At 39.9% G+C, this 12,600-nt stretch overlaps 1 protein-coding gene across 1 annotated transcript; it reads left to right on the top strand.

The window, feature by feature from the left end:
- Window positions 1–2,408: 2,408 nt before the first annotated feature.
- LOC149323972 (centromere protein H-like) lies at window positions 2,409–11,804 on the top strand. Its single transcript, XM_089494846.1, has 9 exons — window positions 2,409–2,921; window positions 3,678–3,733; window positions 4,010–4,058; window positions 6,160–6,234; window positions 6,905–6,961; window positions 7,926–7,989; window positions 8,167–8,218; window positions 10,092–10,255; window positions 10,729–11,804. Exons 1-9 carry the CDS (start codon window positions 2,581–2,583, stop codon window positions 10,819–10,821), a joined length of 951 nt encoding a protein of 316 aa, XP_089350972.1. The 5' UTR covers window positions 2,409–2,580; the 3' UTR covers window positions 10,822–11,804.
- Window positions 11,805–12,600: the final 796 nt, after the last annotated feature.

Genomic DNA, 12,600 nt, shown 5'->3' with positions numbered 1-12,600 from the left:
TGCATGTTTTGGAGTGGATAATCCAGAGACAAACTGTGTTGGAGATTGTCAATTCAAATCCAAAATATGGCATGGAGATGAGGAGACAAGTTCAGTTTTAATGATGGGGGGGGGAGGGGGTGTTAGAAACAACAATAAAGCCGTTTCCTATAACCAAGGGTGTCAGAATCTATATGCATGGTTCTGTCATGTTATCCATGTTACATACTACGGTATGGCAATTTAAAGCTGTATAGTATAGTTATTTTGTGCGGTTTTTGGGTTATGTGTCCATGTTCTAGAAGAGTTTGTTCCTGATGTTTCGCCAGCATCTGTGGCTGGCATCTTCAGAGAATACTGGCATGGAAGAGAGAGGGGTGTATATATACTATGTTACTCTGGATTGTTAAATCCAGGCCTGTGAAACAAATAGGAGGGGCAGATGGCCAGCAGAGGAAACAAGTTGTAGTTTTATGACCCCAATCCTGCCATGGATCTGAGCTGTGAAACGGGGATAGTCTGTCTCCTTGAAGGGAGATGAACTTGTAATACAGGAGAGGAAGAAGGGAAACATGAAGGGCCCTTTGATCTGGATCGAAGGGGAGTGATCGGGGTTGGAAGATGGCAATGTATTTGTGATGGCCCAAGGGGAAACTTACTCAGTTCTGACACTGAACCCAGGACATGGACCTTTCTGTCTTGATGGCCAGGATAAATCTCTAGTTTCTACTAGACGACAATGCTGTCTTGGTTGTTGGGAACTGAGTCCTCTGATCCTGACAAAGGGCACCCTTGAACCCATTCATCACGTCCCTCTGTTTCCCACAATATTCATATGGTTGCTTCCTGAAAGCCAGCGTGGTATAGTGGTTATTATTATGCTTTATATTTATTTGTATCCTGCTCTTTCCCCAGGATTGGGACTCAGAAGCTTCACAGCATTAAAAATGGTACAATAAAAACATTTTAAAAATTAAAAAATAAATAGTATGTACATTAAAAAGGAACTAAATTATTACAATATTAAAACAGATAGTTATTAAAATGATTTGAAGGAGCACAACAACAATATTCCTTTCTTGTTGCCCTTGTCACCTAGGGACCATCATTACAACAAAACTTGCTGTCTCCTTGTTTCCACACCCACAAGGTTTTGAATTTGGATTGACATCCTCACATGCAAATGGCTTATATAGGTCCGTATCTGGATTTTCCACTCCAAAACATGCCTCTGGGGAAGTGGGCTCAGGTCTATGAAAGCTCCTGGGCAAGTCACACTGTCTCTTGCCTCCTGACCAATTTCGTGAGATGCCTTACTTATTTTACGCCAGCATTCAAAAGACATAGTCATGTTAATCTGTAGAGTCAGTACGTGGAGAGATCTTGTAGCCCCTTTGAGACTAAAGCCTAAGCTAAAGGCCAGTTTCTTCCTTCAGTGAGTCTCAAAGGTGCCTGCAAGATCTCTCTCCATGTTGTTTTATGCTGGGGAAACTGAGGCAGTTTACAAAACAGATCAAAACAAAAGTGCAGCTAAAAATCTAATAATAAAAAGTTAGAAATTACTTTTAAAAGTGATGTTTTGTAGGCATTAATTAAAAGGGTTTGAAACAGGTCTGGGTGTGTTGGACTGGGACACTGGAGGCCACTGGGCCTTGGATTCCTGGGTGGCCCTGGGCAAGACTCAGAGGACGGCAGTGGAAAACCTCTGAAGGAATCTGGCCCAGGAAGCTGTGCTGTGTGGCCCATGAGTCAGGAATGGTTTAAAGAGGCACAACAATGGCAACCAGGGCTGAAAGTGGGCCCCTGTGGGTTTGTGAGAGATCAGGGAGCTCTAGACGGATGGTAAAATGGTGTCAAACTGCTTTGTTTCAGCCCTACTGGCACCAGGAGGGCTACATAGGGCCAAAAGAGACTGCAATAATAAACCCTTTAACTGCCCTGGCTCAGTGCTAGGGAATCCTGGGAACTGTAGTTTGTTGTGGCACCAGAGCTAAGGCTAAATGAGCCAGGGCAGTTAAGCAGTGTCGAACTGGCTTATTTCTGCTGGCCCAATGCTGGGGACTTCTGGGAACTGTAGTTTTGTGTGAGACATTTCCTTCAGTTCCCAGATTCCCTAGCAGTGAGCCAGTTAAAGCGTCCTCAAACTGGATTGTTTCTGCAGTGCGTTTTGGCCCTGTGTTGTGTTGTTGTGTGCTTTCCAACTTTCGACCCACTTTCCTCTTGGCAATAACTGTCGAGAGGCGCTTCTCCTCTCCTGAGGCCCTCAATGGAGGCCCCTCTAGCCAACGCTCTCTTCGCCTGTCGAGTTTTCAAACCCGCGCGCCGACCCTATTGGGCAGTCCGCCTGGGGGGCGTTCCATTGGGCGGAGGGGGCGTGGCTAAGGCTGATCTCGCTCGCCCCCCTCCCCTCTCCTTTTCGAAGCAGAGCTCAGACAGGAATAATTGATCGCCGTTCTAATAGTGGGCTGATGCCTCAGTGAGGAGAGGAAGCAGAGCTCAGGCAGAAACAATCGATCGTTGCTTGCGAGGAGAGGGCCATTACTGTTCTCTTTTCGGAGAGGCGAGACTCCCTTTTTGGAGGGGCGGAAGTCGAGCTCAGGCATGAGCAATCGAGCACCGTTCTGCGAAAATAAGGCTGTTTATGCTCCCTTTTCGGAGCGAGGGGCGGAAGTGGGGCTCAGGCGGGAGCAATCGAGCCCCGATCTGGCGACGGCGGCGGGACGTTTGAAAGCGAAGCGGAGCCTGTGTGTGTCCTGGGAGCCAGCTGGGATGGAAGGCAGCGAGGGAAGCCGGGGAACAAGAGGCGGGTTGGCTGCTCCCTCCGAGGAAGAAGAAGAAGAAGAAGAAGGAGAAGGGGAGGAGGAAAGGGACGGAGGCGAAGGGGCCCGGAGGCTCCTGGGCCAGGAAGGGGAGAGGACCCTGGGCCTGCTCGGCCTGCTTCGGTCAGTCGCTTGAGGGGGAGCCCCAGGGACAGGAGGAGGGTTGCATGAGCTGTAGAGCCCTGGCTTTGTGACACCTGCGCAGGGCTTTTGGCAACAGAGTCTGACGGAGGCTCCTAGTTCGCAGGTTTGCCTTAAGTCGACACCAGTTAATTGGGCAGAATAATCGAGAGAAGAAGCAGACATGGGCAGGAGGCACACTTGAGTCAATCTACAGCGCTATATAAATAAAGCATCATCATCATCATTGGAGAGGAGCATGAGAACGAGAGGCACAAGGCAAAAGGTCTGTCTCCTCAGGGTTCCAGAGTTGAGAACACATGCTACAACAACAAAACCATTCACAAACGTTAACAAAGTGTGGTGTAAATGTTCTGGGAGTTCAATTTAAGACCTGGTTTCAGTATTAGATTAGAAATGGGGAGGCCAGGGTTCGAATCCCCGCTCGGCCCTCATGGAAACCCAGAGGTGGCTTTGGGCAGGTCACACTCTCTCAGCTGCAGAGGAAGGCAAGGGCAAGCCCGCTCTGAACAAATTCTGCTAAGAGCAGCTGGAATATAAATATAACAAACTAGTAAATAAAGAGACATATCAAATGTAGAATATTTAGCACTCCATGTTAAAACCATCCACTCCTCATACAGCTGTCGTCTTTAAGACTTGTAATAAACTGTTATGGCTTAAATATGGATTTGCTGTCAACTGTTACGCAGCCCTTCCTATCAATGATTTCCAATTCTGTTTTGTTTTAAATTGTAGCATAAGGGAACAGATAAAGCAACATCTTATGGAATACAATACGGCAGTTAATGCAAGTAAGTGAATGGCTGCCTTATACAACTATTGCAAACTTCTACGTCTTTATTGCTAAAGTAAACAAAGTTAAAGCTTCCAGTAGATGATGTTATGTAATATTAGTTTCCTTGTTCTGGTAATAAAACATCATTACTCTACCTGAGTAATGTGAAAATGGTGTTCCGCAGTGTAAGAACATATATTCTATGTAAACAGCATGATTGTCTTGGGATAGAGGGGTTTTTTGAGCCTTTTAACATTTATGGTCTTGTTTTGTTTGTTTGTTTGTTTGACAGATGAAGAAAGCATTCCAGATCAAGTTATAGATGAAAAGATAATGGAGTGGTATGTTTTGAAAAACTTGACAAGATACATAGCACTAGGATATATTCCTGTTTGATTATTTCCTACAAATCCAGGAAATGAATAAATTGATCTTGTACTTTTCTATGAGGCTGTTGCATTGCTTGGAGGACAGACTGGCATGAAGCATTGCAGTAATTTGTACATTTTTCAATGTAGAAGTTCTGGTTCATTTCTCCTTACGGAACGAGCTGAGAGTCATCCAAATTATTTGCTTTGTTTTCCATTTATTTATTTCTAAAGCATCAGTCTTTAGTGTTTAAACCTTTATTTCAAAAAGTAAATAAATTCTAAGAACTTATAAAATGTTTTTTCTGTGGTTTGCTTGCCATGTATGCAAATATCAATCTGCATTCACTCTTTTATAATAATAATAATAATAATAAGATTTATTTGTATACCGCTTTTCTAAAATGAATAAATCAAAGCGGTTTACAACAGTTTGCAAACAATAACATAATACAGCATATCTCAAAAACATCACAACATCATAACATCAATGGCAATACATCTCAATACAAAGGCAACAATATAATTCTCAGTGCATATCACAAAACAGCCAATATTACATAACAACAATAACAGCAATAACAGTATCCAAACAGCAATTAGCCCTCCAACCCCCAGAGTTACCACAAAAACAAAAGACTCCAGATTGCCCAGATGGTATCAGGGCACAAGCCACAGTTCTTCCAGCCGCGCTAGCAGCAGCGGCAGTGGGGGCGCCCCAAACAGGCGCAGGCGAGTCCTCTGGCCTCTCTCCCCGATGGCGTGGGGGGTGTCAGTCTACACATAGTCATTGTTTTTCTTGCTGTACAGTCGGCCCTTCTTATACACGGATTTTTTATACATGGATTCACGCATCCGCAGTTTGAAAATGTTCCCAAAAAAAAGTATAAATTTCAAATATCAAACCTTGATTTTCCATTTTTTATAAAGGACACCATTTTGCTATGTAATTATATTTAATAGGACTTGAGCATACACAAGTTTTGTATTGTCTTTTAATCTATCGTATATACTCAGCTATAATTCAATGTGTGTATATGTTGAGGGCAGCTTTTGGGGGCAAAATTAGGAATTTTGATATGACCCATCTATAAGTCAAGGGTAAAACTTGTGGTCTCAGTACCGTTCCTCCTTCTCTTTAACCCGGTTGTCCCTTTGGGAGACAGTCCAGCTCAGGAGGAGGAGGGAGGGCAAGCATTTGCTTCCCAAACCTCTCCCCAGCCAGGCTGGGGGCAAGCAGGCAGGGCAAGCGTTTGCTTCCCAAGCTTCTCAGCTTGGCTATCCCTTCGAAGGACACCTGGATTGGGGACCAGGAGGGAGGGCAAGCATTTGCACACACACACACCCAAGTCATTCGTCAGCTCAGCTGTCCCTTTCTGGAGACATCCGGGCTGGGAAAGAGGCTTGAGGGGCAATCCTATTACCATATTGATCCATGGAGCCCAGGTTTTTGGGTCAATATTTTTGCAATTTTTTTTAACTTATACATGAGTAAATACAGTATGTTTTGAACTGCCTTTGGCCCCACATCAAGAGAAAGGTGGGATATAAAATAAACATTCTAATTGTTAAGAACCAAAACAAAAATCCCTCCAAAACCTATCCATGTTATTAATATGCCATTTCTGGGCATTCTGCTTATGTCCTCTGTCTAATAATGCCCACACACACCTTCAGCCCTATTTTCATGGCTGGAGAAGCCTAAATATTATGCTTCATTTTTAAAATAAGATCAGAATGGTAAGTGTGCCAGAACAAGCTGTGTGGTCTAAATATCCCCCCTACACACATAGAAAGACACACACAATACTGTTAATAGAGAAGCTGGATTGAAGGGGGGGAAATGATTTCTGAACAGGTGTATTGATATGAAAAATATGTAATTTTACTTAATCTTTTACATTTTAGTTTCCAGAGCAACTTGAAAAAATAGTCAAATCTCCAAGAAGAGTAATATGTATCCTCTGTAAAATTGTAACTAAGGAAATGTATTTGTTTCTCAAGATATAAGAGTATCTTCTGAAATGTTTTGAGGTTTATTTTGTTGTAGTTGATCTCTTGATGCTGTCCTTAGTTCCATAGAAGACTTGGAAAGAGAACTGGACGACGTGAAGATATCTTACCAAAACAAAACCTTAGCATTACAAAGGTAAAAACTATGTTTTGCTTTAATTTGTTCATTTACATAATTTATATCCTGCATAATCAATATTTGTCAAAAAGGCAAATCAGTGGATCTAGGGCCTAAACTCTCTCTAGATGCCAAAATGACTAAACTGAGCCTACTATACTTTCAACATGTCATGTTATAACATGACTTGCTGGAAGAGATGCTTCATAAAGTGAAAGGCAGTAAGAAAAAAGGAAGTCCACATTACAGAGAGATTGACTCAATGAAGACAGCCACAGCCCTGAGCTTGCAAGACCTAAGCACGGCTGTTGATGACTGGGATTCTTTAAGATCTGTCATTCATAGGGTCGCCATAAATCAAAGCCAACTTGACAGCACACAACAACAATGTTTAATATAAACTTATGTTCCAAGGCAGTTAACAAAGTATTTTCAAAAGTATATTCAGTACATTGAAGCACAATATGGCACCTATTAGGGGGAGTACTGGAATTTGCTCAGACATACAAGCATGAAGTTCTGTACATTAGATTTTAGTCTGAAACACTCTTACACATATTTCTTTGTGATGGTGTTCAACCACTAGTTTATGTTGATTAGTGTATGAAAATATTTATGAAATAATAATACTTTGTATCCGGTTCTTATACATCTCAGATCTTTCCTGTCATTTCTGTGTATTATTTAGAATCCAAGTAGCTGATGCCCTCAGGAACAAACTGAAGAATGAGGATGAAGACTCTAAGTAAGGAGGTTTGAAATTCCAGAGCAATGAGTTCTTTAAAAGCAGTTTATATATAACTGACAATAGATTTTGCTTACCTTTTAATTAATGTGGGTTTACAAATACCATATGTGATCAGAAATATATGTGAGTCATGTAACTGGGAATCATGGGGTTGAGTTTCTAGTCTTTATAACACTATAAAGAGGCCTGTATAGTTGAAATGGAAGTATGAAAAAGCAGAACTATGCCATATGTCCTAAACTTTTCCCCAACACAACTCTTACGTTAGAATTTGCTGCTGGAACTCCAGCAGCCACTGGCTAGACCTGTCTGCTGCTGTCCTGGCTTGGCCATGAAATTCACTGGGTGACCCTGGGCAAGTCATACTCTCTCAGTCTCAGAGGATGGCAATGGCAAACCCCTTCTGAAGAATCCTGCCAAGGAAACCCCATGATAGGGTTACTATGAAGTCAGAAATGAAGACACACAACAGCAACAAAGGACTAAGTAGTTTCTAATGTTGCTTCTCTACTTCATTCCAGCCCAATGTTCCTCTTCCTAAAAATAAGCTCTATTTGGTTTTTAAAAAGGTTTATATGTATGTAAAATTTAATTATTTTCCAACGATGGTGGGGAGGTATCCTCGACTGGGTTAGTGCCCTCCTCTCGCTCCAATAGGCAGGGATTAGAGACTTGAAGGAGACGTCACTGGAGGGAATGCCTCCTGTGTCTCCAGTCATTGTTATAGCAGAAGCTGAAGAATCAACTTAACACTACTGCATATATAACAGCGAACAGGCAAACAGAGAAACTATATAATGTTTAACTGGTGGATAACCCCACCCTCTCCATAACCAAAGCATCATCTCAGAGGGTAGGATTCGTCTGCTTCCATCGCTGAAAACAAACATATCACTAGGCAGGCCAGTGTTCATATTTCAGAGGTCTGGGAACAAATACATTCCCTTTACAACCCCAACAGGTTTATCTGGGATACCATGAAGCACACCATTATGCTTAGTACTGCAATACTTAAATCACATCAGGTAAGTCTCGTTTTTATTAAAATGTTAAGGTTTATTACTTATAGAGGGATATCTGAAACCAAAAGTAAACAGTATAGCTTTATATTTTAAAAAGTTAATTTTCAGAGTCTTATTAAAATATAATATGTGTATATTTCTGTAAAATATATTAATGAACTATGGTACTTGTTTATGTAGCAGTCACGTGAACTGGAAGAAAAACTGAATGAGGTTAAGCAGAGCAGATTAGGTAAGTTTAAATAGTGCAATTGCAGTTAACATAGCATTGTTTGTTTTGTTTTGTTTTGTTTTGTTTTGTTGTTTTTTATATACCGCTATTCCAAAGATCATAGCGGTGAACAGCAAGTAAGCTAATTAGCAAGTAAGCTAATTTGCCCCCAACAGTCTGGGTACTCATTTTAGCGACCTCGGAAGGATGCAAGCCTGAGTTGAGCTTGGGCCCTTTTGCTGGTCTTGAACTCACAGCTTTGTGGTTTTGAGTGAATGGCTGCAGTACAGGCATTTAACCACTGCGCCACCAGGGCTCCTTGTGTTGTGTTAGCTTCTATACTTTTGTAATAAATGTGATAGATCACTTGAATATGTATTTGTTGAAAAATAGTAACATCCAAAGTATTTTATGCCATGAAAATGGTTATGTTGAAAACATTAATGTGTTTGCATTTGCCATGACTGATCTCATGATGGGTACACTTGCCATACATTTTTATGGATGGTCAGTGTGGTGGCTAATACAAATGAAGAGGATAAGAATAGTAGCAATAAAATAGAACTTTCTATAGAAGGTAAACTGCTCCCAAATTAGTGAGCAAGAGACAAGCAGAGAGAGTCATCTCTGAGTTCATGAGTCTGCAGAAACCAGCATATGCGAAGTGAGAAACGTCATAGGTTTCAGTGGACTGTATTCCATTCTGCTTTTATTGCATTTAAATTATGTGTGTGGTGCCACTTCTTGCTAGCAGTTACCATCCTGACCATACAAAAAGGTCTTTTTACATAGTCAAGCCATGGGCTAGAACCTTCTCTGTAAAGATCCACCTGACTGTGAGGAGCAACTGGTTGATTTAAGATAAACTTTCCTTAATGTGAAACAAAATGTGGAACATACCAAATTTTAAAATCCAGATCAATACTTTTAGTAAGACTGCTCCAACAAAGTACTTAGCATAACAAAAAGAGACCCTTCAGTAATCGCTTACAGTTGTCAACTAAAGTTTTATTCCAAATCATAAGAGACCTATAACCAATTGCTGAAAATGATCATACAGTCGGCCCTTCTTATACACGGATTTTTTATACACGGATTCAAGCATCCACGGTTTGAAAATGTTCCAAAAAAGTATAAATTTACCTTGATTTTCCATTTTTTATAAGGGACACCATTTTGCTATGTCATTATATTTAATGGGACTTGAGCATACACGGATTTTGTTATACACGGAGGATCTTGGAACCAAACCCCAGCGTATAACAAGGGTCCACTGTACTCTCTTTGGTCACAAGTGAAAATTGTGTGGCCTTTGAGATGCTGTTGAACATCAGCTTCCAGCATTTGTTACCATTTGCTCAGAGTTGCACTTCAACCTTTTGGCTTGTTTATATCAGAATTTTTCACTTTAATCAAGAGACACTTATAGACCAGAGAGCAGTACTTACAGATATAAATCAGAGGTAGCTCCCCTTTCTCATCTGTATGTTAAAACACAGCGGATGGAGGCAGGGATATGAGAATCAAAGATCCTGTGGGAACAAGGTCAGCCAGCTTTTATATGACTTGCTTATCTCCAGATAATGAAGATCTCAGGCTAAAGCCAGGGTTTCATTTATTACTATTTTCAGCACATATGGTAGACTACAGAGGGGAATGAAAATTGTCCTATTCCTATTATGATGTTCCCTGCTTCCTAAAGGGTGCAGGGACTAATTGAATACAAACTAATTTTAATATTGTGATTTTCATTTTTAAGTTGAAGCTTTTTTTACTTTGAAAACTGAGGTGTTAGTATAGAAAGCATATTCCTGCAATATGTGTTGGGAACCATACCATTCATAGTTATATATTTCTTCCACCCCTCCCCCTCCCCCTCCCCCCCATTAAATAGCATTAAAGCGAGCTGGAGAATGCAAGTTGGCACAAATACAGGATATAAAGAGAAAAAGAAAAGAGGAGCTGGAAAATATGGAAGTAGGCGAAATGTTGAAGAAGGTCCGTAGAAATCTGCAAAAGGAAATTCAAATGACTACATTGATTCAAAACATCTTTCAGGTACAGTGCATTTAAGGAAGTAGACAAAACTCATGCTGATCAAAATGAGCTAATTTGTACTAGCTGTGAAGGAAATAAATTGAAACTTTACTGACGGAATATTTAATTACTGTGTGATTTCATGTGATCTTCATTCAGAGATTAAATACTGTACTTTCACATTATGGTTCATAAGTAGAAAATTATGAAGTATATAACTTGCATAATTCTCATACTAATAGTCTGTGTTTCTACACTTGAACCATAATTTTGTTCCTTCGTATTTCTGAAACTGCAAAACGAGTTATCCAAAAATATACAATGTTGCTATTACTATCAAATACTGACTGGATACATGTCACCTACAAAAACAGCATGGAACCTGTTTTCCCTGCTTTGAATCATCGTTATAGTTATCTACACGTTAAAACAAAATCCTGAGGAGGGCTTCCTAGAACCTTTTATAAAAGTAAATCAAACATTTTTTATTTCAGAATCTCATTACTGGAAGTGGAGTCAACTGGGCAGAAGATCCTGATTTGAAAGCAGTTGTTCTGCAACTTGAGAAAAATGTGGCTGGGTTCTGAAACATCATTTATTGCATTTTCTGTTGTTTTCCAGTCTAGAGGACAATAAGTAATTTGATATAGTGTTTCAATAAATGGGGTATTCTCTCACAGTAGGATATATGTAAGGATGCATTGAAATGTTGTACATATGGACTTAGAAAGGAATTTCCTGCTATAAAACATGTTTGTTAATTCAGTGGCAATATGTGTGAGAGAATGTAACCAAGGATCTGTTAATGAAGAGTATTTGACAAGTTATTCCTATTGGCTGGGGATTAAAAAAAATAAACTGTTTATTGGGGGGTTTTCTCATTTCCTAGTGAGAAGATAGCAATAAATGCAAGGAGCAACTATTTCATCATTTATCTATATGCTTGTAGAGTTCATCTTTGCTAAACTGCCTAGTTATGGTTATTTGTGGCTAGTTTCTCTTGTTGCCTTAAATTATATATACACAGCTCTCTTTCTGCATTTTAAAATATTGCCCAGATTTAACAAATGTGTTTGAGACACATTTCTGAAAATATCATCAATGTCCTTCTCAAAGTCAAGGAAATAAACTCTTCAGGAATATAGCTAATTGGTGAAATCCAGCCTACATAATTGCTAAATACAAATAAGTCTCTAGTTCTACTGAACCAACTGTTACGGACAAGCTACTCTCACTCTGGTAGCATTAGCCTCAAATGAGCACATTAACCAAAATAAAAAAGGGAACCAGGGGTAATATTTTGATCATTTAATCTAGTTAGAATAGAGCTCATGTACAGTATTCATAGGGCCCACATAGAGAAAAAAATCAGAACTATTCTCAAATTGCTTTTAGAGGAAATTCAACAAAACAGAAATTTGAATAATTGAAGACTCCTCAAAATGGAGGTCAGAATGCATTATAAATGGAATGGTTTTTATCTCTGTTGTGTCTACATTTAAGTTGCTTTGGCCTCGATCTGCAGGGAGAGGCAGGAAAATACAAATAAAAATTATTATTATTATTATTATTATTATTATTACTACTTAACAGGGCAGTGCTTATTTGAAAAGCAGTTTAAAAGATTAGAGAGGGATGACATAATACTACTACTGTTTTACATTCTGTCCAAAAACCAGAAATGGAGTGGTAAACCAAAGGTGCAAGAATTGTTATCTAGTGGAGATTTCATACAGTTTGTGGAGAAGAAAGGATAAATAGGAAAACAGGTTTGGGTAGGAAAGATTAGATAGAAAATCAGGGTGAATTCTGTGTGACTAGTAGCACACTTGTTTGTTTAGGTGGAATCTTTTTTCCTGTAGGTTGAAGCCATTGCTCCATGTCCTACTCTCTGGAGCAGGAGAATAACAGGGATATTATTCCCTCCCAGCCTTTGCTACTTGTGTAGTGGAAAATTCAAAAGTTCAGGGATCCCTTCCTGACAGCACAGTTTTGCCCCCTTCTCTGTTAAATGACAATTGTCATATAACAATTGACAATTGTGTTGCCCATCCAACAGCAGCACCCAGCATTCCTCACTACTGGCTATGCTGCCTAGGGCTGATGGAAGTTGCAGTCTATCAGTCTCTGGAAGGCTACACAATTCCCATCCTGTAATAACAACCATCAAAGATTTTAGCGTGACCATTAGATCAACAAGATCATGCCTGCCAAGAATAACTCACAGAGGAGAAGAATTAGAACCAAGTAAAAAATAATAATTTTTAAAAATTGAAATCAAAATGCCCCTGTTGCAACCATTCCACTACAATGACTATTCTTTGAATTGAAAGAGTTCAAAGACATAGCCATGTTAGTATGCAAAA

The sequence above is a fragment of the Sceloporus occidentalis genome, unplaced genomic scaffold (genome assembly GCF_023333645.1).
Source record: "Sceloporus occidentalis isolate IW3139 unplaced genomic scaffold, rSceOcc1.0.p SCAF_1, whole genome shotgun sequence".
Taxonomy (NCBI): Eukaryota; Metazoa; Chordata; class Lepidosauria; order Squamata; family Phrynosomatidae; genus Sceloporus; species Sceloporus occidentalis.
This window is presented reverse-complemented; position numbering and strand designations above follow the sequence as displayed.

Coding starts and splice junctions, on each gene's coding strand:
- LOC149323972 (XM_089494846.1), top strand. CDS start 2,581: ATGAGCAATCGAGCACCGTTCTGCGAAAATAAGGCTGTTTATGCTCCC. Junction 2,922..3,677: donor GGCCTGCTCGGCCTGCTTCG/GTCAGTCGCTTG, acceptor TTTAAATTGTAG/CATAAGGGAACAGATAAAGC. Junction 6,962..7,925: donor AATGAGGATGAAGACTCTAA/GTAAGGAGGTTT, acceptor CAACCCCAACAG/GTTTATCTGGGATACCATGA.